This window comes from Geotrypetes seraphini, chromosome 1 (assembly GCF_902459505.1).
Source record: "Geotrypetes seraphini chromosome 1, aGeoSer1.1, whole genome shotgun sequence".
NCBI lineage: Eukaryota > Metazoa > Chordata > Amphibia > Gymnophiona > Dermophiidae > Geotrypetes > Geotrypetes seraphini.
This window is the reverse complement of record NC_047084.1, coordinates 226,343,242-226,368,118: the sequence shown is the minus strand read 5'-3', so window position 1 is coordinate 226,368,118 and position 24,877 is coordinate 226,343,242. Positions and strand designations below refer to the sequence as shown.

Here is a 24,877-nt window from a genome sequence, read left to right as displayed (position 1 = left end):
GGGCAGGAGAGGGCTTCAATGGCTGGGAGGGTGTAGATGGGCTGGAGTAAGTCTTAACAGTGATTTCGGCAGTTGGAACCCAAGCACAGTACCGGGTAAAGCTTTGGATTCTCGCCCAGAAATAGCTAAGAAGAAAAAAAAAAAAAAAAAAATTTAAATTGAATCAGGTTGGGCAGACTGGATGGACCATTCGGGTCTTTATCTGCCGTCATCTACTATGTTACTATGTTACTATAAGTGTTGGGAAGCGGTGTTCGGTGAGCATGTTCTGGTTTTGGCCCTTCAGAGGTCCCACCCATGATGGGTACTTGTTACATCCCATCATTGAAGCCTATACCGGTCTGGAGAGCTTGACAAAGAAGGAGAAATTCGGTTCTTACCTGCTAATTTTCTTTCGTTTAGACTATCTAGATCGGTATAGGACCCCACCCTGTCTGTTGTCGTGTTGTTCTTGCGGGAGTTGCGCATGCAGCTTTTGCTTTTTCTGCAGGTTCTAATATTTTTCTAGGGTCAGGGAGATCAAAGAACAGCGGCTGTGGCTCAGCTGGCATAGCTGGCGAACTGCAGGGACATTTTGCTGAAGGGGTCTCTCCTTTGCATTTTCCAACAGCATTCCTGTATATTAGTTATTGCTCCTGTTCCGGAGTCTTGTTTTTTGCTTAGTTCTGCTTGGCTATTCGGCAGACTGAGATAATTAGGGGGAGTAAGCTACTATGTACTATTCCAAAGTTTTGTCTGCTCCACCTGCTGGTCATGATGAGATATTACCCATCATTGAAGCCTAAAAGAGTCTTAAAGAGAGAAAATTAGCAGGTAAGAACCTAATTTCTCCATTTGTTCTTCCCAATGTGCGTCATTTTGCATTTGTCCACATTAAATTTCATCTGACATTTGAATGCACTTTATGAAATTGGCATAAAATAAGCACCTTTTTTGACATTCCACATAGGCACCCTATCATAAAAGCAAATCCAAAAGGACTAGTTTAGAGGCAGCTCCACTAATATGACACTGATTATGTTGTCTCACACTCTCATTATTTCCAGCATGGTTAAAGATGGTTGTACAGAGCCACCATGATTCTATCTCTTTATGGTTTTTCATTCTGTCATGCAAGCTAACATGTGTGCTGTGCCGCAGTCAATTTACGGCCTCTTTTACAAAGCCGTGCTAGCGGCTGTGCTGTACTGTGTTGTGCTAACGACCCCAAAGCCCAAAGAGATTTAAAGGGCTTCGGGGCTGTTGCTGTGCGGCTTTGTAAAAGAGGCCATTAATGTTTTGAAACACATGATACTCAGAATATATTTAAAATCACAGTAATATTTGATCCGTAACAGGAGGGTAGATATAAATTAGTCTTTAAAATAAAAAATCTTTTATTTTAAAGACTGTTTATTGAACCATTATTCCAACATTACATCAGTACAATAATAGCTGTGTACATTCATTTGAATGCAACATTTCAATTCAGTTCTCTTGTTTTATACTTCTAGTACCTCTCATAGCAACCAGACACTTTCGTCTAGCCTTACTATGGAACCTTGTGCACCAGATGAATCTTTTCAGGCCCTCAACCATGCGGAGCAGACCCTGAAAAAGATGGAAAATTACCTAAGGCACAAACAACTGTGTGATGTGGTATTGGTTGCTGACGATCGTAGAATTCCAGCACACAGGTAAATTGCTAAAAAAGCACTCTTGTTGGAGGTCTGGTTGAAATTGGCATTGATAGTACACATCTCCTGCACAGAGAAGATATACATACTAGAAGAAAGTGAATTCACTAAACTGACTGAGCAGTTTTGGGGATTTTTATGATCATTTTTATTACTAAGTAAAAGAGGGGAGAAAGTTTATCAGTGATGATATAATAACCACTAACAAGAAAGGTGGAATGGTATAATGCAAATGCACAAGAATTATTACAATGGGAGGAAAAAAGGGCCTCAGAAACTTTAAATCATATTCATCAAGGATTTACGGTAAGGTTATGATGACATTAACCATGGATGAAAAACCTCCTTTTTTGTATGTTTTAGATATGTTTCAAAGATTCTTGTTATTAATCACAGTTTGCATGAATGTGGTTCAAAACATTCTTCTTGTTAATGATAATTTACTGAGAAGTGGTCTTATCTTTTTTTTTTTTTTTTGTAATTTTTATTTATAATTATACAATCTTATTTTACAAGAATTAATTCTTGTACATTGAATACAGGAAAGAAAATTTTAACGCAATAATACTTTTGCCACAATCATCATAATGATGATAATAAACCCCTTCTTAGACCACAATAAACAGGGGTTGACCAAAACTAAAATTAGAGAGAAATTTAAAGGAATAATACAAAAAAGAAAGGCATAATGTATCTAGCGCCCAATTATTATTATCCCTTAATCCTTAATCCTTGATGATCTGCTTAACATCTAGAAATTCCTTCAGATGGTTAGGAGAGAAAAAAACATATTTAACACCTAAGTACCTAACCAGGCATTTGCAGGGATACACCAATAAAAATGTTGCTCCAATATTTATAGTCTGTTGTCGCATTGCAAGAAAATCTTTCCTCCGTTCTTGTGTAGTCTTAGCTACATCAGGATATATCCATATTTTCCGTCCCCCAAATAATTTTTGGGAATTTTTGAAAAACAATTTCATAATCATATTCACATCCTGTTCAAAGACAAATGATACTAGTAATGTTGCTCTGTCCATTTCAGATGTTATCGTTTGTTCCAATAAAGCCGTCACATTTGCAAAATCTATCACATTTGTCTCTCCTTCTCTTACTTTCCAAATCTCATTTCCATCTTCATTTACCTTTCCTTTTCCATTTCCATCAGGCATCTTTTTATTTGGTAAATAATAAATTTTATTAATTGGAGGAATACAATTTGAAGAAATTTCCAAATTCTCAATGAGGTATCTTTTCAGCAAATCAATAGGTAACATTCCTGAAATTTGAGGAAAATTTAGAAAGCGGAGGTTCAAACGCCTGTTAAAATTTTCAAATTGTTCTAGTTTCTTATGAATGATAGAGCTATCTTTAATTGAAGCCAATTTGAATTGTTGCAATTGTTGTATGTCCCCCTGCATTTGCTTGGCTTGGCCTGTAAACTCCATTTTCATAGATTCAACTGACCCAGTCAAAATTTCCAGTTTTTCATTTAATTTTGTTACCTCATCAGTTGATTTTTCAATTTTCCCTTCCATCCTCTGCAACAATTGCCAGATGCTGTTCAAAGAAACCTCCGTTTGAGAGAGGGAAAAATCCCCTCTCTCTGCTGTTGATTCCATCTGCCGTCCCGCCGACAACGCTGAGCCCTCGCCGGGAGACCCCACGCTTTCACTTCCGGAAGCGTGTGTCTCTCGCCACAGCGTTTCGGCTGTAGCCGGACACGGAGGCGTCGTGGGAGCTGAAGGAGACAACGATGTTTCAATGCCCGAAAGGGCCAGTGACTCCCTCCCGTCACCGCCCAACGCCGAGCTCTCCACTCCAGCCTGTGTGAGCGCCGGAGAAGGCGCGAAGAAACGGTCCATCGTCTGCTGAGTCGGGGTGGACATCAGGGCCGACGAGGCAGAAGCCCTAAGCACCCCTTTCCTCTTAGGAGGCATCCGTATAAGGTATTTGAAAAACGCAGATTAGGAACTTGTTGAGAGCGTCTCTCGCAGCTCCTCTACATCGCCACCATTTTGGTCCTCCGTGGTCTTATCTTAAAGAAGACAAACACCTGAGAGAGGCCATTATTTTGCCCAAGGCTCCTTTGGGGATGATGAATATTTTCCCCAGTGTAGAAAATGAAGCAACATTGTGAAAATGCTTGGCAATAAATTATTCCATGATATTTTTTGATTGGTCACAGGGAAATTCTGTGGCTAGGCCCAAAATTGGATCCTTCCATGATACTTTTGGAGCCTCCCTACAAATTGAGTTCTCCTCTAAGATTTTGGGAATACTTTTTGATTCTTCTCTTACTTTTAAGGATCAAATAAACTCTCTGTTTAAGAAATGTTATTTCAGCTTACGAATGTTGAAGAAGGTCAGATCTCTTTTCCATCAATGTCATTTTTCTATTTTGGTCCCATCTATTATATTATTGTAACACCATTTATCTTGGCATCACTAAGAACTGCCTTCAAAGACTGCAAGTGATTCAGAATACCACCGCGAAGTTGATCTATGGAAAGAGCAAATTCGACCATGTGACTCCTTCTCTCCATTGGCTCCCGGTTTATTTTAGAATTCAATTTAAGTGTTTATGTATTGTTTTTAAGATTTTACATGGTATCTTTGCTCCTGTTGTTCCTCAGTTATGGAATGTTTATAGATTTTCATATGCAAGAGGCATTCATCGATTTAAACTTTGTCTTCCTTCTAGGAAAGGAATTCAAGGAGTTAAGAATTTTAGCAGCTCTCTGGCGTTTAAATTTCCCCAACTATGGAATGAACTTCCCCTAATTTTGAGGTGTCCCAGTTCCTTCCAACTCTTCCATAAACTTCTAAACTTTTTTTATTCGCTAAACATTTTGAAAACTAACTCTTGTATTTCAGTTTACTTTATTTTTTTTTAATTTATTGTTAACTGCGTCGAGCTTCCTTTGGTTGAAGACCCGGTATATAAGGTTAAATTTTAGTTTAGTTTAGTTTAGAAATTATCACATCTGAAACAGCCTTCAGCGAAATGAAGGCCTCTGTCAGTTGTTTACCTTTTTAAGATAAGTGAGAATTTTTGAAGTCCTGAAGGAAGAACTCTTCAAATATGAAAGCCATTGTAAAAGAATTGTTTAGTGCATGCTTTCCCTCTAAGATTGCTCAACCTAGTTATTATAAAGTAACCATTTCAAAACCTAGCCCAGGGAAATGGCCAAGAGCTATAATAGACTGATTCGTTTGGCATAGCGAACAAGATATGCATAGTATAAGAACTGGATAATCTTGGTATTCCCTAATCTTAGTGGAGAAACTAGTCACAAATAGATGTTAAAAGTGTGGAGATTCCCTTACACTGAAGGGTCTTAAAGCAAGTGTTTGTTACCATTCTTGCCTGAATCTTTTGAATAATGGAAAGTGTATATTTCCTCAGCTCTTGAAGGCAGTCAAAAATATTTTTGGACCTGTATAAATGGAGGAACATAAGAATTGCTGCTGCTGGGTCAGACCAGTGATCCATCTTGCCTAGCAGTCTGCTCATGCGGCAGCTCTTAGGTCAGAAACCAGCTCTAAATGAGTCCAGCCTCACCTGCGTACGTTCCAGTTTAGCAGAAACTTGTCCAACTTTGTCTTGAATCCCTGGAGGGTGTTTTCCCCTATAACAGACTCCGGAAGAGTGTTCCAGTTGTCTACCACTCTCTTGGTGAAGAAGAACTTCCTTATGTTTGTACGGAATCTATGTCGGAGAGATTTGTAATAGGAGGATGGTAAACTTGTTAGTGAAAGTGGAGACGTTAACTAGCATGGGAGTCACTGAGAGCTGGCTGTGAATATCAGGACTGGGGGATGGCTGCTTCCACAAAGCTTGCAAAGGCTCCAAACCTGAAACTGGAGAAGACCTTTGTGGCTTTGCTATGTGGTGGAAAAAGTATCAATAAATATTGAGTCTGGTATAATGGTTAGTGTGGGAATAAAATTATATTACTGGGGGGTCCATCTTTGTTTGGCTTTTGAAGAAGGGAGAGAAAATACTGGCAGATATGGGGAAGGCTGGCAATTGGAGAGAGGGGGCAGGCTAGGAAAGTCTACTAATGGATATAGCATATGGAGGAGTAATGAACAGAGGCATATCCATAAAGTCAAATTTGAGAAGAAAAAAAAGTAAAAATGGTGTTCAAATTGATGAAAACAGAAGCTGTTTAAAAGTTGTATTCTTTCAAGGGTGTAACAATCTTGATCCCGGGGAAGATGGTGGAAGCACTGATAAAGGACAGCATCGATGAACATCTAGAAAGGAATAAACTGATGAACACAACATGGCTTCAGCAAAGGAAGATCGTGCCAGACGAACTTATTATACTTCTTCGAAGGAGTAAACAAGCAAATGGACGAAGGATCCCCCATAGACATTGTATACTTGGATTTCCAAAAAACCTTCGACAAAGTACCCCATGAACGCCTGCTAAGAAAACTAAAGAGCCATGGGGTGGAAGGGGATGTACACATATGGATCAAAAACTGGTTGGCGGGTAGGAAGCAAAGGGTAGGAGTGAAGGGCCAATACTCGGACTGGAGAGGGGTCACGAGTGGTATCCCGCAAGGATCGGTACTCGGACCGCTGCTGTTCAATGTTTTCATAAATGACATAGAAACAGGGCTGAAGTGCGAAGTTATAAAATTTGCAGAAGACACAAAACTTTTTAGTGGGGTTAGGAACAAAGCGGACTGTGAAGATTTACAAAGGGACCTGGACAAACTGGGAGAGTGGGCGAATAAATGGCAGATGTACAGCTATACGATGGGTGGGGCTGGTAATGAGTGAGAGTAGCCTTGAGAAAGACTTAGGGGTAATGATGGACAGATCAATGAAGCTGTTGGCACAGTGCGCGATAGCTTCAAAGAAGGCGAACAGAATGCTAGGTATTATCAAGAAAGGTGTTACAACCAGAACAGCAGAAGTTATCCTGCCGCTATATCGGGCGATGGTGCGCACACATCTGGAACACTGCATCCAATTCTGGTCGCCGTACCTTAAGAAGGATATGGCGATACTCGAGAGAGTTCAGAGGAGAGCGACGAAACTGATAAAGGGTATGGAAAACCTAACATATGCCGAAAGATTGGAGAATCTGGGCCTCTTTTCCTTGGAGAAGCGGAGGCTTAGAGGGGACATGATAGAGACTTACAAGATCATAAAGGGCATGGAGAAAGTGGAGAGGGACAGATTTTTCAAAATTTCAAAAAATACAAGAACGAGGGGACATTCGGAAAAGTTAAGAGGGGACACATTCAGGACCAATGCTAGGAAGTTCTTCACCTGGAATGCGCTTCCTCACCTGGAATGCGCTTCCAGAGGGTGTGATACGACAGAGTACGCTACTGGGTTTCGAGAAGGGTTTGGATGAATTCCTGAAGGATAAGGGGATTGAAAGGTATAGATAGAGGATTTGATGATTTCCAGAAGGAAAAGGGGATTGAGGGTTACTGATAGAGAATTACTATGCAGGTCCTTGACCTGATGGGCCACCGCGTGAGCGGACTACTGGGCAGGATGGACCTCTGGTCTGACCCAGCAGAGGCACTGCTTATGTCCTTGATTAATATAATAGTTGGGGAAGCAGTGTGATGGTGGTGCTAGAGTTGAGATTTGAAAACACTTGAGGTTTAGAGGGAGTTACATCACTAAAAATTGCATAGTGCTTGAGATGAATTTTAAGAAGGTTTTAATTCATTTTGGGAGCATTAATGTCTTTATAAAAGGGGGCAGATCGTGGCCTATTTGTGTAAAAATAATATGCAAAAGACCCATTTGATCTTATTGGAGATAAAAACTAAAATAAGGATGATGTGTGCAGATTTTCTGCTTTAACATAGTATGTATCCAAGTTGAAGTAATTCTTGTATATTAACAGTATTTCCAGTGCAATAGGTGAGACAATCTAGACAAGTGGGTTATCTTCAATAGTCATAAGCCATATGCAGAAGGAATCCACTCCAAACTTTTTCTGTGACTCTCCTCTACTTCACTGGGAGCTCTAGTACTTCCCTTCTGCACATGTGCCTGAAGGAGTGTTTCTGTTCTGCTCTCCCTTTTTTCTTATTTTCTTTGGTGTTTTCATCCCTTTTTCAGGATTTCTTTGTGCTCGTAGCGATTCTTCAGCTCTGTAGAGAACTTACAGACTTCAGTATGCAGCTGACAGGCCGATCCCTCGTAGTACCTGTTGACTAGTCTGCATTTGTTTTTTGGGAGCTTAGGGTCATCCCCGCTTTTTCTCCCTCTCCTGCTGAACGAGGGTTCAAGTGCAGGCTGTTAGGCATACCTAGGAGACTCAGCGGTGTCTTGCAAGGTGTTGGCTGTGTTTTTTGCCTCCACCCTTCCTTGATCGGTCTGTGGGGGTGGAGGTACGGTCAGATGCTGTGTCTGACTGTCAGCCCGAAGATCATCCTGGAAGAGGCATTCCCAGCATGAGGCAGTGATTCTCTTATCTTATCACTCCTGTTTCTCCTTCCTCCAAGATGTACATCTTCAAGTCATCAAGGACATAAAAAGACTTGAAGTGGTTCAGAGAAAAGCAACAAAAATAGTATAGGGTTTTGTGCCACAAGACATATGAGGAGAGACTTCCTATTTCTCTTATTTTTGTTTACTTTCCTTGTATAAAGATCTGTTGTCATATTTATAGCAGTTTTCAGCTTGGACCACTGTCTTCCCACTTCTCTTATGCCTACCCACGCTATGAGCTTTTTCTTCAGGTATTCCCCCATTTTGCCAAAATCAGCATGTCTGAAATCCAGCACTTTGAGTTTTGTGTGTTTGCGCTCTGCTTTTTCTCTTATATCAAACTATATAGTGTGGCGATCACTTTGCCTAGGTGGACATTCACATGGCTGTTGGAAACACTTCCTGCATTTGTGAGCACGAGATTCAGTTACCCCTTCCTACATGAGTTTTATCACCATTTGTCTGAGCAAAGCACTTTGACAAGCATCCACGATCTTCCTTCTGATTGTGCAGAATGGATGTTCCAAACCACATTTGTGCTCATTGCTGTCTGTATGTTGAGTTTAGAAGCTTTTGTATATTAACATTGTTCTCCCCATTGCCTTTGTTTTTCCTGGGCTTGACTTTCTGAATTTGCTTCCTTTCTTTTGTCACCCCCATTCTCTGGTTTAAATGTCTAGAAACATACTGTCTGTCTGAGCTCCTTGTTATCCCTTTTTTTTTTTTTTAGTTCAATAATTTTATTGAATATTTTAAGAAATACAAAAAGCAGTTCAAATACACAGAATCAGAGTAAAAACATTTGGTATAGTAAGGAACCATGTCTACAATCAGTTATATAGAACCAAAATAGTGACAATGATCCAGAGTACTGGAATTGCTTATGAAGGATATAAGAGATAAGGAGAAGAAAAAGCAAGAAGAGAAGAAGAAAGGAAAAGCAGGCAGAAAAGAAAGGAAGGGAGGAAGAAAGAAAGAGAAAAAGGAAGAAGGAAAGAAAGAAAGATAGAAAGAAGGACAGGAGTGTCTACTAGACAGAGTGAACATATGAATCTAAGAATGTCCAAGGTGATTTATTTCGCTTCAAGTTCGTGGAAAGTCGGGATATATTTTTCTTCTCATATGCATAAGATTCGAATTTGTGGTACATGCTCAGAGAATTCCACCAAAAAGTATAGTCTAGTAACGAGGGTGATTTCCAATTTTTCAAGATATGCATAAGGACAGTCACTAACATGGCATCAATGAGTTTAGGAGGACAGTTCGATTGTGCAAAACAAGCGACCCCACCCAATATGTTTTTCCCCTTTCCCACTTTCTCCCTTTCTTCTCCAAAACATGTAACTTTCCCCCTCCTTTCCCTCTTATCCTCACTTTCATGTTAGTCAAGTTATGTTTTTGATGTTCACCCATCTGCTTTTTATATTTATGACTCTTTTCTCTTTTTATAATTTTACTGTGAACCGGCCAGATACCTGTTGATGGTCGGTATATTAAAAAGTTAATAAACTTGAAACTTGATAATGTCCATAGAAATCTCTTCCGAACAGTTAGTAATAGATTTTATGGTGACCCAAATGCGAGCCCAGAAGGAACGAACCAGGGTGCAGTGGAAAAGCATATGATCTAGAGTTCCAGCTTCTTTCAAACAGTTCCAACAGACAGAGTCTTGTTATCCCTTTTAAACAAAGGAAACTCTGATTTCTGGAACTAAAGGAAGCATACACCCATATAAGGCTACAACAAAATCATAGAAGTAACTCAGATTTGTTGTAAGGATGTCATTGTCAGTAGTACATGTTGCCGTTTGTCTAACCTCAGCTATATGAGTATTTACAAATGAGTCAATATTCAGCCAGTAGCAATGAGTTGCTTTTTAAATGCTGACCACTGCTGGCTAAGTTAGACACAGATATTCACTACTGAGCCTTGCTAGAAAAGAGCATTGAATATGGGGATCAGTGACAATACCCATAAATTATGCAGATACAGCTAATATTCAGTGTTGTGCCTGCATAGCTATATAGGCAAAGTTAGGATTGTTATTTAAGTGATCCTACTTACCCAGTGTGGACACTGGCACTCAATATTACTTGTGCTCGAATAACGTTTAGCCTCCCCTCCCACGCCCCTGGGCTGCCCCAACTCTGACCAGTCAGTGCTGTGGTGGTCAGAGAAGATATTTAGTGGCATTGCTCATTTAAGTGCCACTAACTATCCTCTCCTGAGGCGTTCAGTATGATATAATTGGAAGAAGCTTCTCTAGGCCTGAAATGTTTTGCTACAATTGTGATTTACTTACAAGAGTTGGGGTTATACATGCTTCCTTCTTGTGTGTTTGGCTGATTAGGAGCACCTCACAATCAGAGGCAAATAAATCCATCTTCAGCATCTGAGTTCCAGAATTGCTAGGGTTCATCCTCAATTATCTCTGGCTAGAGATTCCAGCTAATGTGGCTGATAATCCTCTTTGTCAACAAATAAAACTGTATAGCACAGTGTTCTTCAATCGCCGATCCGTGGACCGGTGCTGGTGCGCAGAAATTTTCTGCCGGTCCACAGGGCCAGCACGTCCATCGGGCAGAAGACAGTATTCTTCAGCCGCCAGTCCATGGTGCAATCAACGCGGCGTCTTCGGGCCGGCTCGCTGAGTACTGCAGTGCACAAAGCCGTGGGAAAAGGCTCCTACGTGCATCCTGCGCCTGAACCAGAAGCCTTCTCTCTGATGTCGCAACATCAGAGGGAAGGCTTCCAGATAAGGTGCGTGAGGAGCCGCTGCCCACTGCTTTGTGCAATGCAGCACTCAGGGAGCTAGCCCAAAGATGCCGCGTTGATTGCACCATGGACCGGCCTGAAGATAAAACCGGGTGGCAGGCCAGAAGGCAAGGCACAGCATAGAGGGAGAGAGAGAACAACAGTAGGGGGAATGCTTTTATTTTTTTAATTTAGTGATTGATTTATATCTGCTGTCTGTCCAGGAAGAAATTAATTTGTTTCTTTTCCTCTGGGGTTGTACTGCTTGCAGAGTCTTGCATCTTAGAGTTTGTTTATAAATATTAGTACTTTTATTTTTTAGTCCTGCATTTGCATGGGATTATCTGTTTTCTGGTAGGAATGAATGTTGAAAAGCTTTGTGTATTTTAATTTTGTGGTTAACCATTATGTGTTAATACAATTATATTGTGTGTGTGTGTGTATATATGAAAAATGAATGGAAAAAATGATGTTACAATTATTATGGGGGCGGGGTCTGGGGTGGAGATGGGCACGATTTAGCCCAGTGTTCTTCAACTGCCGGTCCACAAAATAATTATTTTATTTCCGCCGGTCCATAGGTGTCAAAAGGTTAAAGAACACTGATATAGCATATCTGTAATGGGTGTTTTAATTAAAGAACAGGAATCAGCCACATGTACTCATTCTTCCTCCCCTCTTTCAATTTTTGGAGCTGGATTATTAAGATAGAAGACTATGAAGATATGATGGTGGCAACAACAGCACTGAAACATTCTTGCATGCTCAGGAAAACCTTCAGGGCTTTTCTGGGTTCCAAGAGAAGTTTTCCTTCTCAGCACCATCATTTGATGTTGCCTAAAATGCATGGCTGATATTTCTGCTATCTATGGAGGACACCTGATAACTTATTTTCTGTACATGTCTAGTGATAAATTTTCTCACAGAATGACTGTGCACTGGAAGGATACATACTTATTTCAGCAGAAGTATCATTAATTCATTATTCATTGTGAGGAGCTGGAGCATGAAACAATATGTCGAACTTGAAATTCTTTTCACAGTCAGGTGCACTTTCAAAGAGCAAGACTTAACAAATAGCTCAGATGTGGTGATTGATTTCCATTTCCCCTTTTCTTTCTCAATGCTTTTCCAGGTTGGTTCTCTCCTCTGTATCAGACTACTTTGCTGCAATGTTTACTAATGATGTGAAGGAGGCAAGACAGGATGAAATCAAGATGGAAGGTGTGGATCCAAATGCTCTCTGGTCATTAGTTCAGTATGCATATACAGGTAAAAAAATGCATCTTTTTAAAACTATGTAAAACAGAATATGGATTTTGGCAACTGTGTTTTGATATTAGTCCAATAAAGTCTGCTAAATTTTGGGAGATAAAAATTCAGGAAAAATATTTGGTTTTTTCCCAGTGCAATAGGTGAGACATTCTAGACCAGTGGTCTCAAACTCAAACCATTTGCAGGGCCACATTTGGGATTTGTAGGTACTTGGAGGGCCACAGAAAAAATAGTCAATGTCTTATTACAGAAATGACAATTTTGCATGAGGTAAAATTCTTTATAGTTTATAAATGTTTCCTTTTGGCTAAGTCTTAATAATAATTTTGTAATTTATAGCTAAAGAGACACATGATCAAGAAACTGTTTTATTTTACTTTGTGATTATGATAAACATACCGAGGGCCTCAAAATAGTACCTGGCAGGCCGCGAGTTTGAGACCACTGTTCTAGACAGATTGTTGTGTCCCTATGACCACGTGCCATCTGCAGAAGTAATCTACTCCGGATTTTTTCTCTGTGCCTCTGCTGTACTTCACTGGGCTCTTTAGCTCCACCTACAGTTTTTCCCTTCTGCACGCTTGCCAGCAGGAGTATGTTTGTTTTTGCTCTCTCCATTTTATCATTTTATTTGGTGTTTATTTCATCCCATTTTTGAGTTTCTTGTGCTTGCAATGTTTATTCAGCTCTGCCTACATTGAAATTACACAGACTTCAGTCTGCAGCTGACTGGCCAGTCTCTGGTGGTACCTGTCAGCCATCCGGCATTTACTTCACAGGAGCTCTTGGCCATCTCCATCTTTCTCCTTCTGCTAAACAAAGGTTCGAGCGCAGGCTGTTGGACATCCATAGGAGACTCGGTGGTGTCTCGCAGAGTGCTGGCAGCATCGTACCACCTCCGCCCGTCCCTGAGCTCATCCTTTGGTCTGCAGGGGTGGAGGTGCAGTCAGGCATAGGGTCTGACGGGCAGCCTGAAGATCAGCATCAAGGAGACATTCCAAGCATGATGCAGTGATTCTCTGATTCCCGCTACTGTTAAGGAGCTGAGGCAGGCTGCAGATCATTACCAACACAGGTCACAGTGAATAAAGGCTGTCATAGCCTGTGAGGTGAATCGGGAGAGGTTTGAAAATCGAAGTTTTGAGTGTTTATTTATTTTTAAAATTTATAAACTGCTTAGATCTAAGCGGTGTACATATCATACATACACAATTATAAAAACCAACAATATAATAGCAAATAATACAAAAAGTAATAAACATAAAAAAATCAGTAGAGCAGTATAAAGTGCAATAATAAATTCAAATCATTCCTTCTTAATCTTCCCTTCAAATTGGAGACCACCTTGACCTGGAACATTTAAACCTCACAGTATTTACAAAAAAGCGTGTTCCCCCACCTGAAAAATCTTAAAATCACCATTTTTGCACTTTGTTTAATGTGAAAAATATCGCGATTCTGGTGTGAATTTCTTAATGGCTATCATCTTGGATTTTTAGCAATCTTTTTTTCTAACAAACTAATGGAAACTCTAATCAAACGCCAATTGGATACGATCCTGAATGAGGAGAATCTACGGGATCCCCGTCAACATGGATTTACTAAGGGGAAATCCTGCCAATCCAACCTGATCAGCTTCTTTGACTGGGTGACTGGGAAGCCAGATGTTGGGGAGTCCCTGGACATCGTATACCTGGACTTTAGCAAAGCATTCGATAGCGTACCACACCGCAGGTTGCTGAGCAAGATGAGTTCTATAGGATTGGGTGACACATTGACGAAATGGGTGGGGAACTGGCTTGGAGGTAGGCTTCAAAGGGTAGTGGTGAACAGCACCCCTTCCGAAATGATGGAGGTGATCAGTAGAGTGCCCCAGGGCTCGGTCTTGGGCCCGATCCTATTCAACATCTTTATAAGAGATTTGACAGAAGGTCTCCGAGGTAAAATAACATTATTCGCCGATGACGCCAAACTAAGCAATGTAGTGGGCAAAAGCACAACGGACAAAAATTCAATGCCTGACAACATGATGCACGACCTACTACTGGAGCGCTGGTCTAGGACCTGGCAACTCAGCTTCAATGCCAAAAAATGCAAAGTTATGCACCTGGGCAGCCAAAATCCATGCAAGACTTATACCCTTAATGGCGAGATCCTAACAAGAACGGTAGCAGAACGAGACTTAGGGGTGATCGTCAGTGAGGACATGAAGGTTGCCAATCAAGTGGAGCAAGCTTCATCCAAGGCAAGACAAATCATAGGTTTTATACGAAGGGGTTTCGTCAGCCGTAAGCCTGAAGTCATTATGCCATTGTATAGATCCATGGTGAGGCCCCATCTGGAATACTGTGTGCAATTCTGGAGGCCGCATTATCGCAAGGATGTGCTGAGACCGGAGTCGGTCCAGAGAATGGCTACCAGGATGGTCTCGGGACTCAAGGATCTCCCATACGAAGAACGGCTAGATAAACTACAGCTATACTCACTCGAGGAGCGCAGAGAGAGGGAAGACATGATCGAGACGTTCAAGTATCTCACGGGCCGCATCGAAGCGGAGGAAGATATCTTCTTTTTCAAGAGTCCCACGGCAACAAGAGGGCATCCGTGGAAAATCAGGGGCGGGAAACTGCGCGGCGACACCAGGAAATTCTTTTTCACTGAAAGGGTGGTTGATCGCTGGAATAGTCTTCCACTTCAGGTGATTGAGGCCAGCAGCGTGCCTGATTTTAAGGCCAAATGGGATCGACACGTGGGATCTATTCACAGGGTAAAGGTAGGGGAGGGTAACTAGGGTGGGCAGACTGGATGGGCCGTGGCCCTTATCTGCCGTCTATTTCTATGTTTCTATTTCTCCCAAACTGCAGTTTTTGTCTCAAAACCTGTTGGGATGGAGTCATTGGATCCTCCTAATGTGAATTCCTGCCAGGATTGCGCAAATTTAGCACCTCAAGAACATCCTTGCACAACATACCATGTGGTGCAGTCAGGAGAGGCGGCAGCACCAAGCTTAGCCTCTCCCATGCTTAAGGTGACAAAATGCTTGGCTAGCCTGGTGGGGTGGCCTTCTTTATTTTCAGGGCTTGGCACAGCTGCTAGTTATGTGCGCCTGGCTGCAGATACTCTACAGCCTATGAAACGCAAAGTTAAGTCATCTAGGGGTGACTCTACACTCCATAAGGTGGAGGCTTTCTCAGAATTTGTGAAACATTTGTGGAATGAGTTTCAAAGCCGATGTTCTTCACCTGTGCAGGCCCACTCTGCCTCCAATACGTCTTTCAGTGGCATTGCTTCTATGGGCATATCCTTGGCTCAGTCAGCTGCTGTTCTTGCGCTGCCTGATTCTGATCTGGGAGATCCTTATGTAATGTAATGTAATGTAATTTATTTCTTATATACCGCTACATCCGTTAGGTTCTAAGCGGTTTACAGAAAATATACATTAAGATTAGAAATAAGAAAGGTACTTGAAAAATTCCCTTACTGTCCCGAAGGCTCACAATCTAACTAAAGTACCTGGAGGGTAATAGAGAAGTGAAAAGTAGAGTTAGAGGAAAAATAAAATAAACATTTTAACAAGACAGCATTGATCTAAATACTTTGGAAGGGAGAAGAGAGGAGAGAAAGGAATAGAAGCAGAAGGGGGAGCCGTTGAACAGTAGAATTCTGGAGAAATTTAAATGATAGAAATAGAACAAAACAAAGACAAAAGGCAAAACAATAGATAAGATTAAAGATAAATCATAAGCTGGAAAGAAAAATAAAATAAAACTTTGTCTTCAATCTACGGTTTCAGCGTCAGTGATGAAGTGGAGCAAGTAAGTTTAGGAGGAGCGATTGACGTTTCCAGAAAGGGCTTCTTCAGGGAAGAGACTTGGCAGACAGTCCCAGGATGCCTATGTCTCCTCCTCTGCGATGTTCTCCCATCCATGCATTATGATGATGACCAGCTTCCTGACCCCTTATTTACAGGCACAGCGCTTCCCGGGACGGGGGTCCAGGGACTGTGTGCTGGATTTATGGATTCCTCTGGTGTTTTGGAACCTGGAGATGATCCCATGGCTCTGTGTGTAAGTCTTCGGCTTTGCCGGTTCTTATTTCTGAGTCTTTGCAGGAGTTGAATGTAGTCACTTAGCCATCTCTTCCTCCTGGCTTTGTGGTGTGTGCTCGCAGTCGGCTGCCTTTTCCTGGCACTTTGGTATAAGCGTTCTAATCTTGGAGCAGTATGCTATCCTAAGAGCACCTTCTGGATAGTCAAGAGCCATGTCTCGCTTTTGTATCCTCTGGCACAGGAGTGCCAGCAGCTTCTGGGTCAGCCTAGGGTGGATTCTTTGGTTGTGCAAAGTGACTAAGCGCACCTCTTTACCCAGTGAAAGTGGTATGGTGCTTAAAGATAATGCAGGACTGCCGTGTGGATGTGGTCCTACGGAGACTCTTTGATGCAGCTGCTTTAGGCATAAAAGCTGTTTTGGTGGCATCCTTTGTCACACAGGCCTATCTCTCTACTGCGCATACTGGAGAGTGAAGCTGTGGATCATCCTCCTCAACTTCTTTTGGCTGGGTCAGATTATGTTGCTGACGCATTGTATGACTTTATTCGGGTTTTGGCAAAAGTGTTGGTGTACTCCATTTCTGCCCACAGGATGCTGTGGATCAGACAATGGGCTGGTGATTCCACTTCCAAAGCTACTTTGGTTAGACTTCCCTTTAAGGGGCAGTTATTGTTTGGCAAGGGCCTGGACAACCTCATGAATTCTGTGGTGGACTGTCACCCTAAGACCTTGCCTGATAGCAGATCCAGGACCTCTAGAGGTTCTGGTCACTCAAATTTTCGTGGCTCCCAGCAATCCTGCCTGTATGCGAGTGCCATGTTGCAGAGATTTTCCCAGAGCTCCTGGCAACGGTATGCCAGCTATAGGTGATCCCAGCCCTCCACCTCCCATTCTGCGCCCTCTGCCTAAGAGGCTTAATGATGCCAGGCTGGGGGATGCCTCTCTATAGATAGGGGACAGACTCTCAGTATTCCGCCTGCCTGGGTTCACATTTCATCTGACCAGTAGGTCTTGGACAGTATTTGGTTAGGCTACTTTTCAACCAGCCAAGACTCTCAAGGTTCAAGCCACTATTCAGTGTTTGCTGGATATTCAAGCTAGAGAGCTGGTGCCACCCAAACTCTCGAGCTCAGGCAGATACTCTATATACTTTATTGTGCCAAAGAAAGGCTCTGAAGATTGGAGGCCTATTCTGGATTGTCAGCACGTGTATGCGGCTCTCAAGATTCCACGCTTTCACATGGAGACAGTGCGATCAGTCATTGCAGCTGTGGCCCCAGGAGAGTTCCTCGGCTCTCTGGATCTCACGGAAGCTTACATGCACATTCCGATATTTCCGGACCACCACAAATACTTTTAGTTTCATGTTTTGAAAAATCATTACCAGTTCTCGGCTCTGCTCCCCGTGCCTTCACCAAGGTGATGGTGATCGTGGCAGCTTGCTTACGGCAATTAGTTTTGCGGTGCACGGTGGATCAGGTGATCCAGGTGCTGGAGAACCTGGGCTGGATTGTGAACTACAGAAAGAGCAATCTGACACCCACAGAGTTGCTGGAATATCTCGGCGTTCTCTTCGACATAGCTGTGGGCCACGTCTATCTTCCAGAAGTACCCAGACAGAAACTGTGTGCCTAGATTTCTTCTCTTCTGGAATAGCTGGCACCTTCAGTGTGGGACTATCTTCAGGTCCTGGGGGTTCATGGTTACCATGTTGGATGTGATTCCTTGGGCAAGAGTGCACTTGCATCCTCTCCAGTATGCCTTACGCTCTAGCTGGGCTCCACACAGGGATGCTTTACAGACCTGTCTTCCTTGGGCTCTGGAGACTTGGGACAGCCTGGATTGGTGGCTTTTCCCACAGTCGTTCTGCAAAGATGTTCCACTGCAGATTGCTTCCTGTATCATGGTGATGATGGATGCCAGCCTTCAGGGCTGGGAGCCCACTGAAATCGTTGTTCCATCCAGGGGTGTTGGACACCCTCTCAGAGAAAATGGTCAAACACTGGTGGGAGCTGAGAGCTGTTCAGCTGGCTCTGATGTAATTACAGAAGACTCTGGAAGGCCAAACGGTCAGGGTCTTCTCCAACAATGTGATGGTAATAGCCTATGTCAATCATTAGGGAGGGACCAACAGCACCCCTCCGGCTCAGGAAGCCCGCTTTCTTTTTCTGTGGGCAGAACGCCACCTCCAGGCACTATCAGCAGCGTATGTGGTGGGAGTCGACAATGTTCAAGCCAACTTCCTCAGCAAACACACTTTGGATCTGAGTGAGTGGACCCTGTCCTCAGTGGCGTTCCTAACCATAGTGCAGCACTGGGGTCAGCCTCACTTTGATCTCGTGGCCACAGGAAACAGGAAGAAAGTGGATTGTTTCCTCAGTCAAAGATCTGATCCCAGAAGTGAGGGTCTCGATGCTCTAGTGCAGCCATAGCTTCAGGAGCTTCTTCTGTATGTCTTTCCTCCCTGGCCCATGGTTGGCTGGGTCATTTGGCTGATTGCAGTCCATCTAGGCCACGTCATTCTGGTGACAGATTGGACTCGCAGACCATGGTATGCAGATCTGATGTGTCTTCGTAAGGGTCATGGCCTGTGACTGAGTGCCCATCCAGACCTATTTAAGTAGGGTCAGGTCTGCATGTTGGACCTAGGATGCTTTGCTCTTAAAGTATGGCTCTTAAGCGCGCACCCTTAGAACACAAAGGCTATTCTGATGTAGTTATTGACACTCTTCTCAAGTCTAAGAAGTCTTCTACAGTTTCTGCTTACCCTAAGGCGAGGAAGGCTTTCCAGCATTAGTACACTGAGGACCAGGTGAACCTGTATTCAGTTCCGATCTTGGTGATTCTCGCCTTTCTTCAAGCTGGTCTTGATAAAGGCCTCATTGTAGCATCTCTTCAGGTCCAGGTAGCCAGGCTGTCTTGTTTTAGAACCCGTGATCATCATTCCTTTTTGGCTTTTCATCCTGATCTTGCTAGGTTTCTGAAGGGGGCTCTTCACATCAGACCGCAAGTTAAGCCACTGTTTCCTTCCTGGGACTTCAACCTGGTACTGTTTAGCCTCATCAAGGCTCCCTTTGAGCACCTTCAGGATGCTTCCCTCCTGGACTTGATGCTCAAGACCATATTTCTGATTGCTATTACCTTAGCATGGTGTATCTCGGAACGCCAGGCTCTTTCATGTTGCATTCCTCCGCATCTTGGAGATTGGGGTTTCCCTACGTACAATTCCTTCCTTCCTACCGAAGGTGATTTCAGTTTTCCCTGTTAATCAGGAAGTGTGTTTGCCTGATTTTCAGCCTACTGGTTCCAGGATACAAGATCGCCTTTTGAAGAACCTTGATATGTGCAGAATGCTTCTTTACTAACTGAAGGTCACTAACGAATTTCGTGTTTCTGACCATCTATTTGTGCTGACTCATTCTATTGAGTGGGGTGATCTCATTTCCAAGGCCACGATTTCCAGATGGATCCATAGGGCCATTCATCAGCCTATATTCTTTCTGAGAAACAGTCTCCCATTTCCGTCAATGCACATTCTATTACTGTGTTTCCCCGAAAATAAGACAGTGTCTTATATTCATTTGGGGCCCCAAAAATGCACTACATCTTATTTTCAGGTAGGGCTTATTTTTTTCATGTACATGATCATCTCTCCCTTCCTCTCCTTCACCCCAATTCTTCCTCTTTCCTTTTTCTTCCCCACATGTGCAACATCTTTCCTCCCCTCTCACCCATCCCCTTGTGCCTTCCCTTTGCAGCATCTTTCTATCCATCCCTCCCATCCCCCTGTGCAGCAGAACCCTTGCCCAGCTTCTTTCCTTCCCTCCCTCACATCCCTTATGCAGCAGAACCCTTGAGCACCCGCCGCGCTGCCGCACCACCGAACTCCCACTGACCCTCCATCCTTCCCTCCCAACTGAACCCCACTGACCGCGACCATAAATATCTTCCAGCAGAGCAGCATCGGGCAAGCTACACTCTAAACAGGCTGCTTTGCAGCCCTCTTGCTGGGGTCTTCTGTGTGCCGCGTTACTGATGACATCAGTGACGTAGCAGAGGGAATTTCCCAGCGAGAAGGCTGCAAAGCAGCCTGTTTAGAGTGCTGCTGGCCCAACGCTGCTCTGCCAGAAGGTATTTATGGTCGCGGTCAGTGGGGTTCGGTTGGGAAGCAAGGATGGAGGATCAGCAGGGGTTCGGCTGTGCGGCAGAGGTGGGGGAAGCGTGGCTGCCTATGACTAGGGCTTATTTTCGGGGGTAGGGCTTATATTAAGACCTACCCCGAAAATCATGCTAGGGCTTATTTTCAGGGTAGGTCTTATTTTCAGGGAAACACGGTAGGAGTGTAGCTTCTTCACGGCCGAAGCTAGAGCTGTCTCCCCTGAGGAGATCTGCAAGGTGGAAACGTGGTCCTCTCTACACACGTTTGCCCTATTTTATAGAGTGGAGTGGTGAGACAGGACTCTGCCTTTGGTTCCTTGGTCTTCCAGGCCGGTGCAGTAAGCCCACCCTAGCTTTTTGAGGACTATTTTTGTACGTCCCATCTGTCTAGAACAGGGGTGGACAACTCTGGTCCTTGAGGGCCAGAATCCAGTCAAGTTTTCAGGATTTCCCCAATGAATATGCATGAGATCTATTTGCATGCACTGCATTCAATGCATATTCATTGGGAAAATCCTGAAAACACAACTGGATTCTGGCCCTCGAGGACTGGAGTTGCCCACCCCTGGTCTAGAATGACTCACCTATTGCACTGGAAAAAGAGATTACGTACTTATCCTGATAAACTCTTTCCAGTAGATAGGTGAGACATTCTAGACACTCGCCCTGTCCTTCCTGCGCCTGCCTATTGTCTCAGTCTGTTTATGCTTCTCCAAGTTGTTTCTTGGATGACTGTCAGCCTTTGAGGGCTGGGAAGAATACTGTATATGTTATTTTCGTTTCTGAGCTCCTTTGAGGCCTTTGTTGGCTGTTTGCAGTTGATGCTCTAATGTTACTTCTTGAGCAGAGCGGTTGTTGCTGAACTTGATTGCCATAGGTGTCTTTACTTCACGTTTATTTAGTGGCTCTCGGTGCTTGGGTACAAATTGTAGGTGGAGCTAAGGAGCCCAGTGAAGTACAGCAGAGACACAGAGGAAAAATCGGGAGTGGATTCCTTCTGCAGATGGCACAGGACCTTGGGGACACAATCATCTGTCTAGAATGTCTCACCTATCTACTAGAAAAGAGCTTACCAGGGTAAGTACATGCTATTTTTATTAGATGTTCAATGTATTTTATCTCATTGCATCCTTTCTTTAATTTGGTCAGAAAAAAAAGTATAAAAGCAACACAGTTGCCCCTCTGTCTGTCCTACAGTTAAATAAGTTAAAACTTTATTTTCCAGGTCGTCTAGAATTAAAAGAAGATAATATTGAGTGCCTGCTTTCTAGTGCATGCCTCCTCCAGCTGTCACAGGTTGTGGAAGCGTGTTGTAAGTTCTTGATGAAACAGCTTCACCCTTCCAACTGTCTTGGAATTCGTTCGTTTGCTGATGCACAAGGTTGCACAGATTTGCACAAAGTGGCTCACAATTATACCATGGTATGATTTTATTTTCAAAACCATTTTGCTGTGCTAGTTTTTCCAGGCAGATTCTTGGTTAGTGGATTATATATTACTCCTCACTGGATAATTGCAAATCTGCCTCCTGACTGCCCTGGAACTACCTGGCTAGTGTTGAGGTGATCTGTCTAGATCAGTTCTCAACCCAGTCCTTGGGACACACCAAATCAGCCAGTTTTTCAAAATACCCACAATGAATATGCATGATAGGTTTGCGTGTGATGGAAGGCAGTACATACAAATTTTTTTCATGTATATTTATCCCAGGACAAGCAGGCAGCATATTCTCACATAGGGAGACGTCATCCATGGAGCTGTACAAGTACAATGGCATTTTAAGAACTTTAGAAAGTTCGTGACTGACTGCACCGCGCATGCACGAGTGCCTTACTGCCCGACATAGGCACACGGATCCTCACTTCTTAGTTTTCCATGGCGTTGTAGGCAGCTCTGGCGCTGTGACTAATCTTTAAATTGAATCTGGAAGTTCGTTACTAGTCATTACAGTTAATTGTCCATAAGAAATCTTGCAGTGGTGCAGTGTAATACTCAATTTGTAATTGCATAAATTTATATTTAAAGGTGCATATTCACTTATTCACATATTTGCTTGTACTCTTATATCTAGAGTTGTTTTATTTTTTTTTTTTAACTATGGCCCGCTGAAAAGTTCTGAAGTACCCAATGTGACCCTCATGGTGAAAAGTTTGGAGACCCCTGTGTTAGAGGATTCATTCCAGTAGATGCAATATGAATTAAGCTGCCTTGCTTTTACAACAAGAGTAGCACATGGGAACTTGCTGCAAGTGTTCCATTGGTATCAAAATTACTGCTTTATTAATGAAATTTAAGTTAGTGTGATTTTGAAAATGCTTTTTAGAGCTAATTATTTGGGCTACAGAGTTTCCCTGCAAGACTTTGTGTGTGTGTATTATTTAGATCAAGCAGATATGTGAAATTGAATTTCAGTAATTATTTATTTATTTATGAATCATAACACAAAACATTTGTTTTCAAGGACATGTTGTTATGGGAACAGCATAGAAATATATAGTCGGTGACACTTTAATTAAAATAAACCATGATGTATGTATTTGTTGAAAGATATATGGAGGACAAATTTCAAAGACATTCTGCTATCAAATTGTCTGAATGCTAATCTCCATTAATATGACTAAAATATATACATGAGATTTCATATTGCATATACTTTAGGCCAGAATGCATTTTGGATTTAGATTTCTTATCTTTTCCAAATCTATCCATTTGATAGAATTTATCATCCCTTAACCATTGGAGTACTTCCTCTGGCATGATCACTAAAAAACTTATTTGTTTGATAAATTTGTATAATTAGGTATGTCATCTATACTGCAATGTCAATTCTTATCTGTCATATATTTCTATCTAGTGATGTAAATTCACTGTTTTACAGCTTCTTATTGTGAACCACTCTGAACCATGAGGTATTGCAGTATATAAATAAAATTATTATTTTTATAAATATGGTGGATAGGGGTCTAGTTTTTAGCCTGTCCTAGGTAACACTGGTCAACACTCATTTTGGTGCTTCAAATGTTAGATCTGTTTCTGGGTATATTTGATCTGTTAATTCAAATAATGGCATCAGCTTTCTCCTAACAGCTCTAGTTTTTGAGATACAGAACATGTACTATATACCACTCTTCATGCTGTTCGCCCATTAAAAAATCAGGATATTTTAATGTGGTGTTTAAATTAATATCTTTTAAGCATAAAGGAAACATTTTAAAAATTAAAAGAAAAGTGTACAACATGAAAATATACTTATTTCATACCAAAAGCACAAATTATGATACAAACGTTTCAGTCATTCGCCACACAAGAAGCTCCTTTTGTAAGACTTCTGAAGGTGGGATCTGCCAGGACAATCCCGCATAAGATTCCAACAATAGTCTGCCATCATGTGTGCATCCCATCTTGCTTGGTCTCTGGAAAGCGATCTGAGTGACTGTGCAGATAATGGACTTTAACACTCAAGTTACAGCCAAGCCTGTTGAAATAAAAGAGCATACCCTCTACTAATTGTGTGTAGTTGTCTGCCTTCTTGTTGCCAAGAAAGGTTTTCACAACAAGAACAAATGAAGACCAGGCATATGATTCAATTTCATTCACTGATGCATGAAATATGGGTCATTTATAAGTTGTTTGGTCTATGGACCATCAAAAATTCCTGCCTTCAGTTTTTCCATAGTAAGTTCAGGTAACATATGTGCTATAAATTCAATGCATGTACCGTCTTTATTCAAAACCTTTACAAATTGTTTCATCAGGCCTAGCTTTATATTTAGTGGTGGCAGTATGATTCTTCTATCTCATGCTACCAAAGATTCATTGATTACATTTTGTCCTCCAACCACCATATATTCCCTCAGAGGCCAATTGTTGTTTTGCCTAGTGGTCATATTTGGCTCTAGACTCCCAAAGGCATAAAAAGCAAGGATACTTTGTGTAGCCACTTTGTTGACCAAGAAGAAAATTAACCATTTTCAAGTCTACACAAATCACCCATTGATGATCTTGGTAATTTATCTTTTCCAAGACTAAAGAGATGGCCTTCTACTCTTCTTTCATCCTGGTGGAGTGACTGATTGGAATAGAACCATAAATTCAACCATATTTAAGAAACTAGAGCAGATGCGTTCTATCCAAAGAAATTTTCTGAATCAACGCTCCAAATAACCCCAGGAACAGGTAGGAGAGTTCAAGTTTAAGGGATTTGTAGGGGAGCAGTCATTAATTTAGTTAGTAGTCTGAATAGTTTCCTTAGATCTGGGTTGTCTACCCCTATAATTTCTGAGTAGTATTTGCGCTTGTGGTGTTTGATGTGTATATTTTTCTCCATTTTTCTTTAAGCTGTTGATCTCCTGACTTCTCCAAGATTGTTCTAATTTTCACATTCTCTTTTCATTTTGTTCATGGTCCGCATTCTCTTTTCATTTTGTTCAGTTTGTTCATGGTCCCTATGAATGTCCAGTGGTGGTGGTTATAATAATTTATTAATT

At 42.1% G+C, this 24,877-nt stretch overlaps 1 protein-coding gene across 4 annotated transcripts in view; it reads left to right on the top strand.

Moving 5' to 3' along the window:
- Positions 1-24,877, top strand: part of KLHL5 (kelch like family member 5) — a 163,795-nt gene that overhangs the window by 63,293 nt on the left and 75,625 nt on the right. For all 4 annotated transcript variants that reach the window (XM_033947422.1, XM_033947404.1, XM_033947394.1 and 1 more), the window contains 3 exons: positions 1,494-1,676; positions 12,044-12,180; positions 21,616-21,812. In XM_033947422.1, the coding sequence (XP_033803313.1) occupies positions 1,534-1,676; positions 12,044-12,180; positions 21,616-21,812 (477 nt within the window). In that variant the 5' untranslated portion in view covers positions 1,494-1,533. The remainder of the gene's footprint in view (positions 1-1,493; positions 1,677-12,043; positions 12,181-21,615; positions 21,813-24,877) is intronic.